Genomic DNA, 21,798 nt, shown 5'->3' with positions numbered 1-21,798 from the left:
GCCCTACCCCGCACGCCCGGAAAGGCAGGCGGCAGCCAGGACGCCGCGCACAGCTAGAGCTCACGGGCTCTCAGCGCTCGCGAGAACACGTGCGGCGACTCCTGGGTCTTTTTTGACGCCATTGGTAACGGGCCGGAAGTTCCGGAGAGCCACAGCGCGCAGACGCGACACGCCAGCCTCACCCAGCGCGCCGTAAGTGCGCAGGCGCGCCAGTCTCACCCAGCGGGCCGTAAGTGCGCAGGCGCGCCGGCCGGTCTCCTTTGCTCTGTCTCCAGACGGCAGGCCGTCGGGTCCTATGTCGCGCCGGGCCCTCCGGAGACTGAGGGGAGAACAGCGCGGTCAAGAGCCCCTCGGGCCCGACGCCCTGCAGTTTGTACTCCGCGATGACGATGACGGGGAAGAAGGAGGATCAAAACGAGGAATGGGTGGAGGACGCCCTGCGGGCACCGGAAAGGACGGCGTCCAAGTCAACAACCGGTTCGAGCTGGTGAGAAGCCGGGCGGCGTGGGGGAGGGGGCCAGGCGGGGCGGGGCGTGACGTCACGGTACGGTGTGGGCGTCGGGTTGGGGCTGCCGCGCGGAGGGCGCGACCGTGACGTCATAGGCGGGGCGGGGCCAGGCTGCCCCGGGATGCCTCCGCGCCGGAGGGGGCGGGGCTCCGCGGCCCGGGCCGTGGTCTTAGGGCTCGCTGGGAAGGGCCAGGCCGCGGCCCCCGGGCGCGACCTCGGTGGGGCAGGTGCCACAGCGCCACGGCCGAGTGGGGACGGAACCCAGGGCCTGGGCGCTGCTCCTGAGCCTCGAGTGCTCAACGCCAGCGCTCTACCACCTGAGCCACAGCTCCACTTCTGACGTTTTCCTGCTTACGTGGTGCTGAGGAATTGAACCCAGGGCCTCATGCATGCAAGGCAAGCGCTCTACCACTGAGCCACCTTCCCAGCCCCCCAGCAAGATTAATTTTTATTTGGAGGATATTTGCATGTGTCAGGCACTGTAATTACGTCTTCACAACCTGGAAAGGAGATCAATACCAAGAGGTATTGATGACTTCACTCTAAATCCAGATTATCTGCGGCTCTATAGTAGAATGCTTCTCTACCGTGCATGAAGTTCACTTGGTAGCACCACAAAATATACCCAAATCTTTGTTGGCTTTTTTTTTTTTTTTTTGCCAGTCCTGGGGTTTGAACTCAAGGCCTGGGCAGTGTCCCTGAGCTTCTTTTGCTCAAGGCTAACAACGCTCTACCACTTGAGCCACAGCACCACTTCTGGTTTTCTAGTGGTTTATTGGAGATAAGAGCCTCATGAACTTTCCTGCCCAGGCTGTCTTTGAACTGTGATCCTCAGATCTCAGCCTCCTGAGTAGCTAGGATTACAGGTGTGAGCCACCAGCACTAGGCTTTAAATCTTAATAAAGGTAGTTTAGTTTTTTTTCCCCCTCAGGTCTGGGCTTGAACTCAGGGCCTGGGCACTGTCCCTGAGCTTCTTTTGCTCAAGCTAGCTCTCTATCACTTGAGCCACAGTACCACTTCTGGCTTTTTCTGGGTATGTGGTACTGAGGAATTGAACTCAGGGCTTCATGCATGCTAGGCAAGCCCTATACCACTAAGCCACATTCACAGGCTGATCATTTAAATCTTTAAGTAGTGCCAACTTAAAACATGTTCCTAGCTGGCGCTGGTGGTTCACACATGTAATCCTAGCTACTCAGGAGGCTGAGATTTTAGGATTGTGGTTTGAAGCCAGCCCAGGCAGGAAAGTCTGTGAGACTTGTATCTCCAGTTAACTACCAGAAAGCTGAAAGTGGAACTGTGATAGAGAGCTAACCATGAGCACAAAAGCTCAGCGACAGCACTCAGGCACCTAGCACTGGCAAAAAAAAAAAAAACAACAAAAAAACAACTTTCTACTTACATGGCTTTTATTTATATATTTTCACTCATTTATTTTTTATTAGTCATAGGGCTTGAACTCAAGGCCGAGGCCCAGTGTCTGAGCTCTTTGGCTCAAGGCTAGCACTCATCACTTTGAGCCATAGCAATACTAAGGGTTTTCTGGTGGCTAATTGAAGATAAAAATCTCAAGGACTAGCCAAGCGCCAGTGGCTCATGCCTGTCATCCTAGCTACTCAGGAGGCTGAGATCTGAGGATCGAGGTTCAAAGCCAGCCCTGGCAGGAAAGACTGTGAAACTCCTATCTCCAATAAACCACTAGAAAACCAGAAGTGGCGCTGTAGCTCAAGTGGTAGAGTGCTAGCCTTGAGCTGAAGAGCTGAGGGACAGTGCCAGGCCCAGAGTTCAAGCCCCACAACTGACAAAAAACAAAAACAAAAAAAAATTCAAGGACTTTCTGGCCTGAACTGACTTTGAACCATGATCCTCAGATTTCAGCCTCCTGAATAGCTATGATTACTGGTGGGGTTTTTATATTGGGAACAAGTGTAATGTCCCTACTAATGAAGAAAGGTAAATAGAATGTTGGGAACATTCAGGAGGAATGAGAAAAATGGCAGGTGATTATATATACAAATGGAAAGAAATGATGCCTATGTGTATCACCCAAATTATAATGGACTCAAGATTTGGTGTTTCCCTTGTCCCTTTCTTCTTGCTTGTTTTGAGCTAAAGTTACACCAGTTAAGCATGCTCTACCACTAACCCATATTCCAGCACCCTGCTTTCTGGTAGAATATTATCGCCTGGGAGGAGCTCAGGCCTCCTCCCAGGGCTGTGGATGCAGCTCAATGCCAGTTTCCTCCTAGATCTGTGTGTCCAGATGTGAGCTGATCTTACTGCTGAGCCCACACCTTCTGCTCAGCCACCTGGCAGGGCTTCTCATCTCTGCCTTTGCTTTTGTTCCTGAACATTTTGTTCTGAACTTGTGCTGATCACGGCCTGTGTTTCCATCATCTCCCAACAATCTTCAGTAGCACCAGGTTTGTCCGGTCTGTCGTGATGACCATCCTATCTCTTTATAATCTGGCTTGCTCTGCTCAAGCTTCCTGACCTGCCTTTACTAAACAAATTCCCTTTGTTCCAATATGAACACAAGCCTCGGCACCTTACCTTCCATGAACTTTCCTTAAATGGGTACTTAAAAGGGTACTTGTTACTGTCTAATTAAAGCATGTGGTCACCCACTCTTCCCATTGCTTTTATTCTGTTATTTTTTTCCCCTCCTGTCAGTTACCAACAAACATACAAGACAAGCTACTTGTTTATTCTTTTTATTTTATATTGTTTATCTCCCATTACTAGAATATAAGCTTCCTGTTATTTACTGATATAAGCCCATTATCTAGAGCAGTGTTCTGGCAAGCAGCTGTCAAAATAACAGGTTTGCTGGGTGCTGGTGGCTCATGCCTATAATCTTAGCTACTCAGGAAGCTGAGATCTGAGGATCACAGTTCAAAGCCAGCCTGGGCAGGAATAGAGACTTTTTTTTTTTTTTTGGTCCGGTCGTGGGGCTTGAACTCAGCCTGGGCGCTGTCCCTCAGCTCTTCAGCTCAAGGCTAGCGCTCTACCACTTGAGCCACAGCGCCACTTCCAGCTTTTTTCTTTTTGCTTATGTGGTGTTGAGGAATTGAACCCAGGGCCTCAGGCATGCAAGGCATGAGCCACCTTCCCAGCCCCAGGAATAGAGACTCTTATTTCCAATTAACCACCAGAAAACTGGAAGTAGTGCTGTGGCTTAAGGGTAGAGTGTTAGCCTTGAGTTGAAGAGCTCAGGATTACAGGTGTGAGCTACTGCCGCCTGGCTTCTTTTTTCTTTTCTTTCTTTCTTCTTTTTCTTATTTTGTCATCAGTGTGGGTCTGGGCCTGGGAGCTGTCCCTGAGCTCTTTTGCTCAAGAATAGTACTCTATTACTTTGAGCCACAGCATCACTTCTGGTTTTCTAGTGTAGATTAGACTCTCACAGACTATCCTGCCTGAGCTGGCTTTGAACCATGATCCTCAGATCTCAGCTTCCTGAGTAGCTAGAATTACAGGCATGAGCCACCAGTGCCCAGCCCTATTTCTTATTTATGGTGGTTGCTCTAGGGTTTAACAATAAGCTTCTGTGGTTTAACAGTTTATACTCAAGCATTTTATCACTTCACATAAACTATAACCTGACAACAGGGAATTTCCAGTTATTTCTTCTTTATTACTTCTATTAGGAACCCCAAAATACACTGTTATATTTTGCTTTAAACAAAATTAATCTTTTTTTTCTCTTAAGATAAAATATTATAGCCAGGTGCCAGTGGCTCATGCCTGTCATCCTAGCTACTCAGGAGGCTGAGATCTGAGAATCGTGGTTCAAAGCCAGCCTGGGCAGGAAAGTCTGTGAGATTTTTTTGGGTCCAGTCGTAGGACCTGAACTCTGGGCCTGGGCACTGTCCCTCAGCTCTTCAGCTCAAGGCTAGCGGTCTACCACTTGAGCCACAGCGCCACTTCCAGCTTTTTTCTTTTTGTTTATGTGGTGCTGAGGAATTGAACCCAGGGCCTCAGGCATGCCAGGCAAGCACTCTACCACTGAGCCACCTTCCCAGCCCCTCTGTGAGATTCTTATCTTGAATAAACCACCAGAAAACTGGAAGTAGCACTGTGGTAAAATGCTCGCCTTGAGCTGAAGAGTTGAGGGACAGCGCCCAGGCTCAGAGTTCGAGCCCTACAACCAACCAAAAAAAAAAAGAGAAGGCAGCAACATAAGTCTGGGGGTATGGTTTAGTGGTGCAACTTGCCCCTAGCATGCACAGGCTCTGGGTTCAATCCTCAGCCCTGTACAGAGAACAAGCCTCCATGCTGGGCACCAGTGGTTCACACCTGCAATCATAGCCATTTTAAGAAGCTGAGACCTGAGGATCAAGGTTTAAATACAGCCCAGAAGAAAAGTCCAAGAGACTCTTAAATCCATTTCATCAGCAAAACCTAAACGTGTAGCTCAAGTAGTAGAGTACCAGCTTTTTTCATTTTTAAAGCGGATTTTTCATTTATTTATTTATTGTCTGTCATGGGGCTTGAGCTCTGGGCCTGAGCACTGTCCCTCCGCTCTTCAGTTCAAGGCTCGCACTCTACCACTTCAGCACAGCACCACTTCCGGCTGTTTCTGTTTATGTGGTGCTGAGGAATTGAACCCATGGCCTCATGCATGTGAAGCAAGCACTCTACTGCGGAGCCACCTTCCCAGCCCTAGAATACCAGCTTTGAACGCAAAAAGCCAAGCAAGAGGTGGAGCCCCTTAGTTCAAGCCCCGTTATTAGAGCGCGCACGCACGCGCGCGCACACACACACACACAATTATACAGAACTGAGGATTGTATGGATTATGTACAAATACTATACCATTTTATATATACAATCTTCAGATTGGGCTGGTAAGATGGGTCAGTGGTAGAGTGCTTGCCTTGCATGCATGAGGCCCTGGGCTTGATTCTTCAACACTACATAAGAAGAAGAAGCTGGAAGTGGTGCTGTGGCTCAAGTGGTAGAGCGCTAGCCTTGAGCTGAAGAGCTGAGGGACAGCACCCAGGCCCAGAGTTCAAGCTTCATGACTGTAAAAAAAAAAAAAAGCAAAGGACCACTATTTATATTAGATATACTAAAGTCTGGACTTATGGCCTTGGTTTTTTTTTGTTTTGTTTTGTTTTTTTGTCAGTGATGGGGTTTGAACTCTGGGCCTGGTTGCTGTCCCTATGTTCTTCAACTCAAGCCGACTGTTCTACCGCTTGAGCCACAGCACCACTTCCAGTTTTCTGGTGGTTAATTAGAGATAAGAGTCTCACTGACTGGGCTGGGAAGGTGGCTCAGTGGTAGAGCGCTTGCCTTGCATGCTCGAGGCCCTGGGTTCGATTCCTCAGCACCACATAAGGAAAAAAAAAAAAAGTCTCACTATCTTTCCTGCCCGACTTGGCTTTGAACTGTGATCCTCAGATCTCAGCCTCCTGAGTTGCTAGGATTACAGGCGTGATCCACCCACGCCCAGCTATGGCCTTGTTCTTTTTTTGGGGGGGGTCCAGTCGTGGGGCCTGAACTCTGGGCCTGGGCACTGTCCCTCAGCTCTTCAGCTCAAGGCTAGCGCTCTACCACTTGAGCCACAGAGCCACTTCCGGCTTTTTGCTTATGAGGAATCGAACCCAGGGCCTCATGCATGCAAGGCAAGCACTCTACCCCTGAGCCACCTTCCCAGCCCTATGGCCTTGTTCTTGCTGCACTGCCACTCTCACTTGAGCCACACCTCTAGCCCAGCCATTACTAGTTTTTAGAAGATGGCATATTGTAGAAGAACCAAACTGTGATCCTCCAGCTCTCAGCTAGGCTTAACTAGTATTACTGGTATGAGCCATCCATGCCCAGCACCACTCAAAAATGTTTATAGGTGTACTCTTTCCCCTAGCCTCTTGTCTGTTCTGCCTTATGAGCTGAGGCTTAAGCAGGCAATGGAAAGAGAGACCCTCACTACTCAGCTGTGTATTTGAAAGTTTGCATTTGGCTGGTGCTTGGTAATTGGATATAAATGATAATGTGGGGGATTTTTGTTGGTGTTGTCTTTGAAGACAAATGCCATACACGACACAAATTTCTCTAGTATTCCCTGACTGAGCCTGAACTTGTTTGGCTAGAATTGTGCTGCATAGGAGGAGATAGTCCTCCCTCCTACCACCTGGCCCTGATCCCTCTGAGTCTGCCTCTCCTTTTTGACTGTCTGAGCATCACTGCACCTGACTGTGTTGACAGCCTGTTTTCCTCTCATCTGTTCTCCAGATAAACATTGAGGATCTTGAGGGTGACTCTGGAGTGACTGGGGAGAGGTCTGATTGTACGCTGGCCGGAGACAAAGGGCAAGCTGAGCATGGAAGCCCAGAGAAAGTGAGCAAGAGCAATGGACACACAGCCAAGGCAGAAACCCCAGAACAGGTGATGTGGCCCATGGTAATGAGAAGGTCAGAGTATGCTGGAGGGAGGAGGGCTCAGGGTGGCAACCTTGTACTTAATTCTGCCAATTTCACGGCAGCTCACTTTTCTTAATTCACTTATGTTAATTACCTAGTTGTTTAAAATGCTCACAGGAGCCCTCATGAAATTTGCATTGAAATTCTTAAGACCCGTAGTGGTCTTGTGGGAGTGTTTGTTCCAGCTAGTGAGGCTGGGGTCTCATGGAAGAAGTTATTCCAGAGCAGGTGTGGGGGAGCACTGAGGCAGGAGTCCCTGGGAGGACCTGTCTTCAGGATTACTAAGGTGTGCAGGGAGTGGTTGGCAAAGTAGAGTACAAAAGCCTACTGAGCCATCTTGATACTCAGGTCATGGGGAACTCAGAAGCGGGTCCAGAAGTTACCCCATGGCTGGGAGGATGGCCATGGGAGATTTCTGGCATGAAAGTAAGGTGAGGGGTCTTGCTAGGTAAGGAAGGGGATAGTGACAGCTTCTCATGATTTAAGATTTTTACTTCCCTTTCTATGGCTTGAAATGTCTCCTTTTATTAGTGTAATGCAAGTAGCAAACTCCGAAAGAAGAAAAAGAAGCAGAAAAATAAGAAAAATTGTCCAGGAGAATCCTCGGTATGTATCAGACCTAATCTGGTTAGTCTTCTTAAGCCTTTTTTCTTCTCTTTTGGCTGGGATCCTCAAGTTGGTGCTAGAAAAAGTTTATTTTCACTTGATAGTTTTGTTCCTTCCCAGTGGAAGTAAAGAAGCAAAGAGTCAGGTAAAGAAACAGGAAATGGCCAGATGCTGGCAGCTCATGCCTGTAATCCTAGCTACTCAGGAGGCTGAGATCTGAGGGTTATGGTTTGAAGCCAGCCAAAGCAGGGAAGTCCATGAGATTCATATCTCCAATTAATCACAGAAAAAGCTGGAAGTGGCGCTGTGGCTCAAATGGTAGCCTTGAGTGAAAAGTAGCTCAGGGACAGCACCAAAGCCTTGAGTTTGAGCTCCAGGACTGCCAGCAAAGAAAAAGAAAAGGAAAATGTACTTCTTTTGCTACCTTTCCTCCCCCTCCCTCTCCCTCCCTGCCTCCTCCTCTTCTTCTTCCTCCCCCCTCCTTATTCTCCTCCTCCTCTTCCTTCCCCCCTCCTTATTCTCCTCCTCTTCTCCTCCTCCTCTTCCTCTTCCTCCCCCCCCTCCCCCTCCTTTTGCTTAAGGCTTACACTCTGCCACCGGCCACTTCCACCTTTTCTGTGTATGTGGTACTGAGGAATCCACACCCAGGGTTTCATGCGTGCTAAGCAAGCATTCTACCACTAAGCCACATTCCCAGCCTACCTTTTCCTCTTGGTCACAGCCTACTCTTGGTTCCAAGTTTGAACAGAAATTAGAAACTGTGTTTTGCCAGGTGCCTCTGGTTCATGCCTATAATTCTAGCTACTCAGGAGTCTGAGATCAGGGTTCAAATCCAACCTGGGCAGAAAAGTCTGTGAGACTCCCAAGCCCTGGAGCTTGAACTCTCAGCACTGTTCCTGAGCTCCATTTTGCCCAAGGCTAGCACTCTATCACTTGAACCACAGTGCCAATTTTGGCTTTTTTTTTTTTTTGGTCATGGGGCTTGAACTCTGGGCCTGGATGCTATCCCTCAGCTCTTCAGCTCAAGGCAAGGACTCTACCATTTGACCCACAGTGCCACTTCCGGTTTTCTGAGTGGTTTTTATTGGAGATAAGAGTCTCATGGACTTTCCTGCCCAGGCTGGCTTTGAACTGCAATTCTCAGATCTCAACCCCCTCAGTAGCTAGGATTACAGACATGAGCCACAGACACCTAGCCAGCACTTTTGGCTTTTTTCAGTGATTACTTGGGGTTAAGAGTCTCTGACTTTCCTGCCCAGGCTGGCTTTGAACCTGAAATCCTCAGGTCTTAGCCTCCTAAAATACCTAGGATTACAGACGTGAGCCGCTGGTGCTCAGCCTGTGAGACTTAAAATGCAGCTAACCAGCAAAAAGTTGGGAGTGAGGGCATGGCTCAAGGTATGGCTCAAGTACATCCATGGATGTAAAAGCTAAGCAAGTCAGTACTGGTGGCTCATGCCTGTAATCCTAGCTGTTCAGGGGGCTGAAGATTGCAGTTTGAAGCTAGCCCAGAAAGGAAAAGTCATGAGACTCTTATCTCCAGTTTACCACCGGAAAGCTGGTAGTGCTAAGTGTTAGAGCACTAGATTTGAGGAAAAGAAAAAAAAATGCTCAGGGGCAACACCCAGGCCTTGAGTTCTGACTGACCCTCACCTTCCTCCACCCCCTCAAAAAAAGGAAGAAGCTAAGCCATAGTTCAAGATCTTTAGTTCAAACTCCTGTACTGTACAAAAATAATTAATGAGTAAGTAAATAATAAGTAGCTCTTTTCAGTAGAGAGCTTTCCCCAGCTCTGTCCTGTTACACTGTGTGAAGATCACTGTCTGACTTTTTTCTTATGCTAACAGCTTAACTGTGTAGTAGATACAGAAATGGTTGATGGTCCAGGCTCATTCACACAATTATAGCTACTCAGTAGGCAAAGATCTGAACATTGATTTGGAACCAGCTGAGACAGACAAATCTGAGAGACTTTTTCTTTTTGGCCGGTCCTGGGCCTTGAACTCTGGATTGTTCCTAAGTTCCTTTTGCTCAAGGCTAGCACTCTACCATTTCAGCTACAGCACTACTTCTAGCTTTTTCAGTGATTAATTGGAGATATGAGTCTCATAGACTTTCTTGTCAGGCTGGCTTCAAACTGTTTGACCCTCCTAAGTAGCTGGGATTACAGGCATGAGCCACCAGCTGAGAGACTTATTTCCAATTAAGTAGCCAAAGCCAAAAGTAGAGATGTGTCTCAAGTGGTAGTGAAATAACCAAGTGAGAGCTTGAGGCCCTGAGTTCATGTACCATTGCTAGCCATCTCCCTCCCCACCCCTGCCAAAAAGAAAAATTGTTGACAGGCTAGTCTGTCCTTAGCTTGCCTTGAGGTCTTGATTCTGTTTGTGTTGAAAAGTTGTAGCTTTGTGCTATCTACTGGGATTTACAAACCATATTTCACTTACTAGAGGACATTAACTCATTTGGATCTACAATGCAACAATGAGGTCAAACAAAAAATTATTTTTTCCCTCCCCCACAGTATAACCCCTGCTTTCACTATATTTGATGTCAGTATAACTTGAGGAGGAGATGGGGAAAAACCAGTTGTTTAAGGATACAGGTGGGCCTGTTGCAACAATGAGAAGTACAAGTTGTCATGTCCAAAACGAGCTTTACAACGTCGATGCGGGGAGAGGGGGGGGAAGGGGGAGGGAAGGAGAAGGATTGGGATTGGGGTGGAGGGGGGAGGCTGGGAATGTATGTGAAGGGTAAACACAGGAGGAGGCTGCAATGCTTGGTAAGAAATGTATGCATTATCCTGCCCATGCAATTGTAACTCCTATGTACAGTATGTTCACAAATAAAATAAAATAAAATTATAAAAAAAATTATTTTTTATTTTTGTTTTATTTAAGTAGTTGTATAAAGGAATTGCCACTTAACAAAGCAGTTATGAATTTTTTTTTTTTTTTTTTTTGGTCGGTCATGGGACTTGAACTCTGGGCCTGGGCGCTGTCCCTCAGCTCTTCAGCTCAAGGCAAGCGCTCTGCCACTTGAGCCACAGCGCCACTTCCGGTTTTCTGGTGGTTTATTGGAGATAGGAGTCTCACGGTCTCTCCTGCCCGGGCTGGCTTTGAACCGCGATCCTCAGATCTCAGCCTCCTGAGTAGCTAGGATTACAGGCGTGAGCCACCAGCGCCCGGCTTAGTTATGAATATATTTTAATCAATGTCACCCCTTTCAACATTCTCACCAAAAAAAAAAAAAATTTACTATTCTTTGAAGAAAGGATTAATTTTTTTCCCTTATAGTTTTTTGAATGTCACAGAGCTTTATCCATGAAAAAGTAATAAGCATTTATTTGTAACTTGTACAAAGCAGTAGCTAGCCTTGAAGTTTTCTGTTTGGCTAAGAGAGCAGTGAATACTAATGTGCTTGTTTGGGCTGCTACTTATCTTAATCAAAATGTCTACATGATAGAACTTAAGAATTTGTTGCATGTTTGTTTAGGTTTTTTTTGAGTGTTTTTTTTTGTTGTTGTTTGTTTTTTTGCCAGTCATGGGCCTTGAACTCAGTGCCAGGGCACTGTCTTTTGCTCAAGGCTAGCACTCTACCACTTGAGCCACAGCACCACTTCCGGCTTTTTCTACATCTAAAACTTCGGGCTAGGAGTATAGCTTAGTGGTAGAGTGCTTGCCTAACATGCAGGAAGCCCTGGGTTCAATTCTTCAGTACCACTTACACAAAAATAGCCAGAAGTGGCGGTGTGGCTCAAGTGGTAAAGTGCTAGCCTTGAACAGAAGCTCAGGGACTGTGCACAGGCCCTGAGTGCAAGCCCCCGAACTGGCCCAAAAAAAGAAAGAAAAGAAAAGGGCTGTGAAGGTGGCTCAGTGGTACAGTGCATGAGACCTTGGGTTCAATTCCTTAGCACCACATAAGCAGAAAAAGTTGAAAGTGGTGCTGTGGCTTAAGTGGCAGAGCGCTAGCCTTGAGCTGAAGAGCTGAGTGGACAACGCCCAGGCCCAGAGTTCAGGCCCCATGACTGACCAAAAAACTAAAAGATCAAAGTGGTTATTAACACGTTGTTCTGGACTTTTAGGAACATGGACTGGACGATATTGATCGCATCTTGGAGAGAATTGAGGACAACAGTGAATTCAGCTGCCCAGGCCCCCCTCCTCTAAGCTCTAGAAAGCATGTGCTGCATGTGGAGCACAGGTACAGCTCTTCCATCACAGGGGACTAAAAGTAGAAAGTTTACTGTCTTTACTTTGACCGTGTTTATTTTAAAGGTTTACTGTGTTTATTTTGTAATGTGTGAGCTGAGGGCTGGTGGTTCACACCTATAATCCTAGCAACTAGGGAAGCTGAGATCTAAGGATCATAGTTCAAAGCCAGCCCAGGCAGGAAAGTCTGTGAAACTCTTATCTCCAACTAACCACCAAAAAGCCAGAAGTGGAGCTGTGGCTCAAGTGGTAGAGCACTAGCCTTGAGCAGAAACACTCATGGATAGCACCCAAGCCCTGTGTTCAAAACCCAGGACTGGCACAAAAAGAAAAATAGTGGTAAGGTCTGGGGAGTTTATATAAAACCCTAGGTTCTATCTCCGTACTAGGGAGGGGGAAACATAAGATTCCTTAAAAAATATGGTCGTAAGAATTTATCCTTAGGGCTGGGAAGGTGGCTCAGTAGTAGAGTGCTTGCCTTGTATGCATGAGGCTCTGGGTTTGATTCCTCAGCACCACATAAGCAGAAACAAATCGGAAATGGTGCTGTGGCTCAAGTCGTAGAGCAATAGCCTTGAGCTAAAGAGCTGAGGGACAGTGCCCAGTCCCAGTGTTCAGGCACCATGGCCGACAAAAACATAAAAAATAAATTATCATTAAACTTTTATGAAATAACCTTTTGGAGAAAAAAAGAAAAGGAAAATATGCATATTTTAGAGGATTTTAACATTTACATTTCTCTGGTGGTACTGTTTGATCTCAGGGCCTCTGGCTTGCTAGGTGGTACTCAGCCACTTTAGCCATGTGCCTAGCTAGCCTTTTTTTTTTTTTTTTTTTTTTTGCTTTAGTTATTTTCCAGATGTCAGACTTTTTCCCTTAGGCCAGCCTGTGGTGGTCATCCTGGGGCTTGAACTTGGGGATCAGGGATAGTAAGTACCTAGACCTAGTGCTTTACCACTTTCAGCCACAATTCCACTTCCAGGTTTTTTTGTGTTTTGTTTTTTTATCAGTTGTGAGGCTTGAACTCTGGGCTTGGGCACTGTCCCTCAGCTCTTCAGCTCAAGGCGAGCACTCTACCGCTTGAGCCACAGCGCCACTTCCAATTTCCCAGTGCTTTATTGGAGATAAAGCGTCTCGTGTACTTTCCTGTCGAAGCTGGCTGTGAACCGTGATCTTCACCGGCACCTGGCAGCACTTCCAGTTTTTGAGTGGTTAATTGGAGATAAGAGTCTCCTGGACTCAAATAAAATAAAATAAAATTAAAAAAAAAAAAAAAAAGAGTCTCCTGGAAAGCCGGGCACCGGTGGCTCATGCCTGTAATCCTGGCTACTCAGGAGGCTGAGATCTGAGGATCACAGTTAAAAGCCAGCTTGGAAACCGGAAGTGGCGCTGGGGCTCAAGTGGTAGAGCGCTCACCTTGAGCTGAAGAGCTCAAGCCCTGAGTTCAAGCCCCACGACCAACCAAAACAAAAAAAGTCTCCTGGGGACTTTTCTACCTGAGCTGGCTTCCAACCACAATTCTTAGCTCTCAGCCTCCAGAGTAACTAGGATTATAGCTGTGAGCCACCAGCACCGAGCTCTGTCTTGTCCTCACACCTTTTTGTCTGCCATGGGCCTTGAACTTTGGTCCTGGGTGCTGTTCCTGAGCTTTTTTATTCAAGGCTAGTGCTCTTCCACTGGAGCCACAGCTAGACTTCTGACTTTTGGGGATTAATTAGAGATAAGAGTATCCTGCCCTGGCTGGTTTCAAACTGTGATTCTCAGATCTCAGCCTTCTGAGTAGTTAGGATTACAGGTGTGAAACAACAGTGCCTGGTTTGTCTCTTTTGTTGAGATGGGGGGGCCGGGGTGGGGGTGGAGGTGTCATTTTACTAAGTTTTCCCAGGCTAGCCTCAAACTATAATCTTCTTGATCTCTGCCCTGGGAAACTGGAATTACAAGTGTAAGCCATTAGGCCTGGCCCTATAGGTTGATTCTATATTTTGGTAATAGGGCTTGAACTCAGGGACTTGAGCTTTTTTTTTTCCCCCTCACAGCTGGCGCTCTGCCACTTTTAGCTTTTTCCTGGTTAATTGGGGATAAAAGTCTTTCATGTTTATCTCTTTCTCGGCTGGCTCTAAACTAAGACCCTCACCTCCGCCTCCTGATACAGGATTATAGGTGTGAGCCCCCAGGCACCCAACTTTAGTTGTTTTTTGTTTTTGTTGATGCTAGTCCTGGGGCTATCTGGGCACTGTCCTTGAGCTGCTGTGCTCAAGGCTACTACTCTACTACTTGCTGCAGCTCTACTTCAGCTTGGTGGTGGTTAATCAGAAAGTCTCAGGGACTTTCCTGCTTGGACTGGCTTTGAAACAGGCTCCTCAGATCTCAGCTTCCTTAGTAGCTAGGATTATAGGCATGAATCACTTGTGCTCAGCTTGTTTTGTTTCGGTTGCTTTCTTTAGTTAAACTTTTTAATTAGCATATACTAGTTGTACAAGGAGGTTCATCGTGACATGTTCACACATTCATACACTGCTTCTCATGTACCTCACGTTCTGTCACTGTTCTTTGTCCCTCCCTTACGGTTTAGAAATAACTAAAAGTACTGTTATCCTTGGGTGGTTATCCGTCTCTTGGTCTTATAGATATGCACTGAAATCTGGTTCCTATGACATTGGTTATTATGTGTGTGCGTGCATGTGTGTGTGTGTACGCTCATGCATGCACTCAGGCACATGCATAAACACCAGTACCAGAGCTTGAACTAAGGCCTTGGCTTATTTTTTTATTTTATGCAGGTCCTGGGGCTTGAACTCAGGGCCTGGGCACTGACCCTGAGATTCTTTTTTTTTTTTTTTTTTTTTTTTTTTGGGTCCGGTCATGGGATCTGAACTCTGGGCCTGGGCACTGTCCCTTAGCTCTTCAGCTCAAGGCTAGCATTCTACCACTTGAGCCACAGCGCCACTTCCAGCTTTTTTCTTTTTGCTTATGTGGTGCTGAGAAATGGAACTCAGAGCCTCAGGCATGCAAGGCAAGCGCTCTGTCACTGAGCCATCTTCCCAGCCCTGACCCTGAGATTCTTTGCTCAAGGCTAACACTCTGCCACTTGAACCACAGCATCACTCTGGTTTTTTTCTGAGTGATTTATTGGAGATAAGAATCTCATGGACGGGCTGGGAAGGTGGCTCAGTGGTAGAGCACTTGCCTTGCATGCATGAGGCCCTGGGTTCAATTCCTCAGCACCACATAAGCAAAAAGAAAAAAGCCAGAAGTGGTGCTGTGGCTCAAGTTGTAAAGAGCTAGCCTTGAGCTGAAGAGCTGAAGGACAGCGCCCAGGCCCAGAGTTCAGGCTCCATGACCGGACCCCAAAAAAAAAAAAATCTCATGGACTTCCCTGCCCAGGCTGTCTTTGAACTGCGATCCTCAGATCTCAGCCTCCTGAGTAGCTAGGATTGTAGGCGTGAGCCAGCAGTGCTATTATTATTATTATTTTGAGGGAGTCAGGATCTTACTGTATTGAAACAAAAATAAGGCTCTGGGCATGGCATGGTTTCGGTGGTAGAATGCCTGCCTAGCAAGCATTGAGGCCTTGTATTCAAGCTTCAGTACTGTTCCCTTCCCCCACAAAAAAAGTGTCACCTAGAGTTCTTTGGAATACCGTATTCTAGTTTCAGGTGTTTAGGAAGCCCTAACATCCTCACAGACAAATGCCGTGTGAAAGAGACCGGCTCCAGGTGTCTTCTTCCAGCAGGACGGCTGCTTCATCTGTTGGCATCCGTCAGCGGCCCCCAGTGATTTTCAAACCAGAGTTACTAGATTCTTACATGGCTCCCTAAAATTCCCAGAATCATTATAGCAGAACAAAACTTAATTTTTCTTTCTAAAAATTTCAATTCTCTAGACACTTGAATCCAGACACAGAACTGAAAAGGTATTTTGGTGCTCGAGCAGTCCTGGGGGAGCAAAGGTAAGGTCCACACTAATCTATGCTCTAAGCTGTTCCATTCCTTTTCAGATTCTAGGGAGAGGAGGGAATGTTGAAGGGTTAAAAATCACTGTGGGCTGTGGCGGGGGGTGGTGGTATGTAAGGCCATAGAGGACGACAAGTGAAATCCTTAGACTTGGTCTAAAATGAGCACAAGGAGAGGGGGTCAGGATGCCCCCCTCCCCCACGTAGGATAGCTGAGCTCCATCCCTCACCTGCCTTTCTAGTATGTACATTGTTGTTTCATTTATTTCCTTATTTATTTATTTGGTACTGGGGTTTGAACTCAGGGTCTCATACTTGCTAAGCAAGCATTCTTCCATTTGAACCAAGCCTTATTCCCTGCCTCATAATTTTTGACAAGTTTTAAAATCTTCTGTAAATTTTGAACTTCTAGTCCCTGAAGTCTTAGGTTCATTTTGCTTCCAAATCAGCTACAAAATTAACATAAGATTTAGGTTCTAGCAGGGCTTACCTATGTTGGTATATTTAATTAATTAATTTATTTTTTGTTGGTCGTGGGGCTTGAACTCGGCCTGTGTACTGTCCCTCAGCTCTTCAGCTCAAAGCTAGTACCCTACCACTTGAGCCACAGCGCCACTTCCAGCTTCTTTGGTGGTTAACTGGAGATAAGAATCTCACAGAAGCTGGGTGCTGGTGGCTCACGCCTGTAATCCTAGCTACTCAGGAGGCTGAGATCTGAGGATCGCGGTTCAAAGCCAGCCTGGGCAGGAAAGACCGTGAGACTCCTATCTCCAATAAACCACCAGAAAACCAGAAGTGGCGCTGTAGCTTAAGTGGTAGAGCGCTCGCCTTGAGCTGAAGAGCTAAGGGACAGCACTCAGGCCCAGAGTTCAAGCCCCACGACTGACAAAAAAAAAAAAAAAAAAAATAGTCTCACAGACTTTGCTGCCTGGTCTGGCTTTGAACTGCGAACTTCAGATCTCAGCCTCCCGAGTAGCTAGGATGACAGGCGTGAGCCACCGGCGGCCACCAGTTTAATTTTTTAATGTTATAAGGGTGATATGCAGAGGATTTAGTAGTTGTTAACGGCTGGGAAATGTGCTGCCAGCACAGCTGCTGTGATAAGCAGCATCCAGCATCCTCACACCTACAGAAAGCAAGCACAAAGGACTGTAGGAGCCATGTGTTCTGCTCTCTCTTCACCCATCAAAATGACTAGAAAGCTTTTTTCTCTCTTGGGTAGAGGTCATGGTACCACAGGCTGGCCTCAGATTTATAACCGCTCTTCCTTAGCCTCCTGAGTGCTGGGATTACAGGTGTGCCTTACCACTCCTGATGACCTTGGTCCTTTTTGTAAATTTTTTAAAAATTATTAAATTAAATACCTCTTGCTAAAAATTGAAGCAATTGGGCTGGGAAGGTGGCTCAGTGGTAGAGCGCTTGCCTTGCATGCATGAGGCCCTGGGTTCGATTTCCTAGCACCACATAAGCAAAAAGAAAAAAATCCGGAAGTGGTGCTGTGGCTCAAGTGGTAGAGCGCTAGCCTTGAGCTGAAGAGCTGAGGGACAGCGCCCAGGCCCAGAGTTAGGCCCCACAACCGGACCCAAAAAAAAAAAAAATTGAAGCAATTTAGAAATGCCTTTCTGAGCCAAGCACCAGTGACTCATGCCTCTAATCCTAGTTCCTCAGGATGCTAAGATCTAAGGATCATGGGTTCAAAGCCAGCCCTGACAGAAAAATCCCCATGAGATTTCTTTCTTTCTTTCTTTTTTTTTTGTTCGTGGGGCTTGAACTGGGCCTGGGCACTGTCCCTGCACTCTTCAGCTCAAGGCGAGCGTTCTACCACTTGAGCCACAGTGCCACTTCCGGTTTTCTGGTGGTTTTATTGGAGATAAGAGTCTCAGGGACTTTCATGCCCAGGCTGGCTTTGAACTGCGATCCTCAGATCTCAGCCTCCTGAGTAGCTAGGATTACAGGCATGAGCCACCGGTGCCCAGCTCCCCATGCTATTCTTATCTCCAACTAACCACTCAAAAACTGGAAGTAGGGCTATGGCTCAAGTGGTAGAGGGCTGACATTCTCCCTGCCCAGAGATAACCATTGTGGTGGGCTGGGTCTTCCCATGGCACAGAACACTTGTACTGGTCAGTAACAAGACTGGTTTTATACTCCACATTTCAAGTGTTACTGTCTTTTTGACAGTTAAAGGGGGAGAGGGTTTATTTTGATATAACAGGATTAAAGTAGGGAGAAATGGGAAAAAGAAACATTTCCTGCTCCCCATACAGGAAATGGGAGTTAAAGACTCTCCCTTCGAGTGTTAGTTTGTATGCCAGGGTTATTTACTTACTTCTGATGCAAAGTTGTGTCTGGCAGATGGCTGCAGTTCCCTGCATCTGCCACATTTTATAAAATTGTCCAAGGTGTTCTCATTTTCTGTTACTTGAATATTGCTGCTTCACCCTCCAAAGAAGCTGTGCAGCTTAAACTCCTCCATCCACAGTAGCGAAGTGCATGTTAAAATCTGTCATAACATATAGACAAAGAAGTCTTTTTTCTTTCTTTCTTTCTTTTTTTGATAGTTTTTGTGCTGGCGCTGGGCTTGAACTCAGGGCCTGGGCACTGTCCATGAGCTTCTTTTTGCCTCAAAGCTAGTGCTTTACCACTTGAGCCATAGATCCACTTTCAGCTTTTTGGTAGCTTATTGGAGGTGAAAGTCTTCAAGCTGGCTTTAAACCTGGTCCTAAGATCTCATCCTGAGTATGGGATTACACTCATGAGCTATTGGTACCTGACTCTTTTTTTTCACAGCCTCACTAGGTTTCCCAGGCTGGTTTTAAATTCACAATCAAGTGATTTCCCCCCACCATACCTCCTTAGTAGTCTAAGCTATAAATGTGTATCATGGTGCCCCATCCTTTTTTTGTTTGTTTGTTTTGTTTTTTGTTTTTTGTGTCGGTCCTGGGGCCTGAACTCTGGGCCTGGTTGCTGTCCCTCAGTTCTAGGCTAGTGCTGTACCACTTGAGCCACAGTGCTACTTCCAGCTTTTTCTGCTTATGTGATGCTGAGGAATTGAACCCAGGGCCTCATGCATGTGAGGCAAGCACTCTACCATTGAGCCACCTTCCCAGCCCCTTGTTATACTTATAATACTATATTTTTTACTACATTTATGTCTTCTTCTTCTTTTTTTCCCTCGTGCCAGTCCTGGGGTTTGAACTTGGGGTGTGGGTTCAGTCCCTGAGTTTTTTGTTCCAGTCTAGCTCTATCACTTGAGCTACAGCTCCATTTTCAGATTTTTGGTGGTTAATTGGAGATAAGTCTCACATACTTTACTGGAAGGCTGGCTTCTAACTGCAGTGGTCAAATCTCAACCTCCTGAGTAGCTAGGATTATCAATCAGTGTGAACCCCTAGCACCCAGCATACTTACATTTTTTATTTGGGGGGGGGTCCGGTCGTGGGGCTTGAACTCTGGGCCTGGGCGCTGTCCTTCAGCTCAAGGCTAGCGCTCTACCACTTGAGCCACAGCGCCACTTCCGGCATTTTTCATTTTACTTATGTGGTGCTGAGGAATCGAACCCAGGGCCTCAGGCATGCAAGGCAAGCGCTCTACCACTGAGCCATCTTCCTAGCCCTGAGACTTACATTTTTGAAGACATACGTATGCCAGGCATCGGTGTTGGCATTGGTGGCTCACACTAATTGGTAACCCTAGCTTCTCAGGAGACTGAGATCTGAAGATTGTGATTTGAAGAAGCAGGAACCTTGGTGAGACTCATATCTCCAGCTAGCCACCAAAAAGAAAAAAGGCTGAAAGCAAAGCTATGGCTCACATATTAAAGCTTCTAGTCTTGAGCAGAATAGCTAAGGGACAATGCCCAAGCTCTTGAGTTCAAGTCCCAGTACCATGACACACGTACACACAAAGTGAGTCCTAGACTTGGCATGGTGGGACATGCCTTCTTGGAAGACAGGAGTTTCAGGCTAGCGCAGGCTATAGTGAGGCCTGAGTTTAAATATTCCCCTGCCCACATGATAGATGAAATCAGTTCCCTCCCTCCCCAGCTCCCTACGCCATCTCTAGTGCCTATGTGTCTGTAAACCACTTGGTGCCCTTCCAGAACCCCTGAGAAGTACCTTCCCTGCCACACTCCAGCACCAGGTACCTCCTTCCAGAACCACTGCACATGAGACTTGAAACAGCTCTGAGCCTCCATTATTCTCCCTTTGTGCCCTACCAGTTACCCAGGGCCTTGCCCCATTTTATTTGGGACATGCTTCTTTTTTACAGCTATTTTTCTCCTACAGTTTTTCTTTTTGGGAGGAAAAAAAAAACATGCTTTTTAAAAAATTCTGTTTCTAAGAGTCTGGCATCTTAACTGATTCCTTTTTTTTTTTTTTTTTTTTTTGCGAGTCCTAAGGCTTGGGCCTAGGTACTGGCCTGGGCACTGCCCTTGAGCTCCTTTTGCTCATGTCTATCACTTTATTAACTAAGCCACAACTCCATTTTTGGCTTTTTCTGTGATTAATTGGAGATGAGTTTCATGAACTTCTCAGCTTGGGCTGGCATCAAACCACAGTCCTTAGATCTCAGCCTCCTGAGTAGCTAAGGCATGAACTATTGGTGCCCAGCTTTTTTTTTTTTTTTTTTTTTCAGGTTTTAGGTTCATGCTTGTTATGCTGGCACTCTACAACTTGAACCACACCTCCAGTCCAACTTTCTGCTGGCTAATTGGGTGGACTTACCTGTCCAATGGCTTTGAACTTCATTTTTCCAGATTTCCACTTCCTATATAGCTAGAATTATAAATGTGAGCCCCAGTACCTGGTGCTCTTGCACATATTTTTCTTGTTTTTTCCTATCGCTTTTTCTCTCTCTTAACAAAATAGTTTAAGTTATCTAAAAAGCATAGAGAAAAGCGCGCACATGGTCATCACTCCATTCCAGATCTAACCTTCACTGAAACAGCGACGTTCCTTCCTCTACCATCATTGTCTGTGTCTGGCAGGTTAATCCTGACCATTCATGGGGAGTCTAAGTCCTTATGGTAGTGCCCCAACACCCAGTAATAATTCAGAGCACTGGCCCTGGGGTCAGAGTCCTGGTACCTTGTCCCCAGCCACTACCCCAAACTCCACAGCCATGAGAATTCTACAGATACCTGGGCTTCCCTGTCCCTCCAGCGTCTTCTCCAGCAGGCTCACTTCTGGTCAGAAATGTATCTTTGCCCTCCTCTGGTTTTCTCCATTGTTTAAACCTAGTTATCAGCTGGGTGCAGGTGGCTCACGCCTGTCATCCTAGCTACTCAGGAGACTGAGATCTGAGGATCGCGATTCAAAGCCAGCCCAGGCAGGAAAGTCCATGAAACTCTTATCTCCAGTAAATCACCAGAAAACTGGAAGTGGTGCTGTAGTTCAAGTAGTAGAGCACTAACCTTGAGCTGAAGAGCTGAGGGACAGTGCTCAGGCCCACGACCAACAAAAAACAACAACAACAAAAAACCAAGTTATGTTGGTCTCAGTCAGTGGTCCACAGTGGTACCCGTTACATGCCTACTACCAAGTGTCATTTTTTCCCAATTTGATTGCTCTCTCCTACCTAGCACACCGACTACAGAATCCTACCAGGCCTTGTCTTAATCTCCTCACTTTTTTAGTGTCATCTTTGGCTTCCTTTTTACTGTTGTCCATTTTTGCTGGACTGTTTCAATTCTCTTTTTTAAATTTATGTTAAATGTAATTTATTTATCTGGTAGTGCTGGAGATTGAGCCCAGAGACTCATCCAAGCGCTCTGCCACTGAGCTATATCCCCAACTTCTTTTTCTCTTTCTCACGCTCTCTCAGTACTAAATATAGACCCTAGGGCCTTGCACGTGCTAGGTAGGTGGTCTACTGAGCCACCCACCCATCCTAATCTAGCCCTTATTCTTTCCTGTCTCTGATCCTGTGGTGAGTGAATGGTGGTGATCACTGCTGCCTCCTGCGCTTTGTTTTCAACCTTTGACCATGCTGTTTGTCCCCTCCCCAAATGTTCTCCCTATTTGCTCCCACAGTTCCCGTGGGGATAAGGCAGCCAAGCCTGGTCCTCACACTACTGCTACTGAAGGTAGAGCTGTACTC

The 21,798-nt window shown here is 46.6% G+C and overlaps 1 protein-coding gene across 2 annotated transcripts in view; it reads left to right on the top strand.

Annotated features, from left to right (window-relative positions):
* The first annotated feature begins 211 nt into the window (after positions 1-211).
* Positions 212-21,798, top strand: part of Tcf25 (transcription factor 25) — a 36,582-nt gene continuing 14,995 nt past the window's right edge. The window contains exons 1-5 of one of the 2 annotated variants that reach the window (XM_069987815.1): positions 212-487; positions 6,743-6,895; positions 7,462-7,536; positions 11,618-11,736; positions 15,628-15,693. In XM_069987815.1, the coding sequence (XP_069843916.1) occupies positions 296-487; positions 6,743-6,895; positions 7,462-7,536; positions 11,618-11,736; positions 15,628-15,693 (605 nt within the window). In that variant the 5' untranslated portion in view covers positions 212-295. The remainder of the gene's footprint in view (positions 488-6,742; positions 6,896-7,461; positions 7,537-11,617; positions 11,737-15,627; positions 15,694-21,798) is intronic. The other variant, XM_069987814.1, reaches the window with a different exon arrangement.

Source organism: Dipodomys merriami, unplaced genomic scaffold (assembly GCF_024711535.1).
Source record: "Dipodomys merriami isolate MVZ:Mamm:240054 unplaced genomic scaffold, mDipMer1.0.p SCAF_348, whole genome shotgun sequence".
Taxonomy (NCBI): Eukaryota; Metazoa; Chordata; class Mammalia; order Rodentia; family Heteromyidae; genus Dipodomys; species Dipodomys merriami.
Note: the sequence above shows the minus strand (reverse complement) of the source record. Positions and strands in the feature narration are given on the sequence as shown.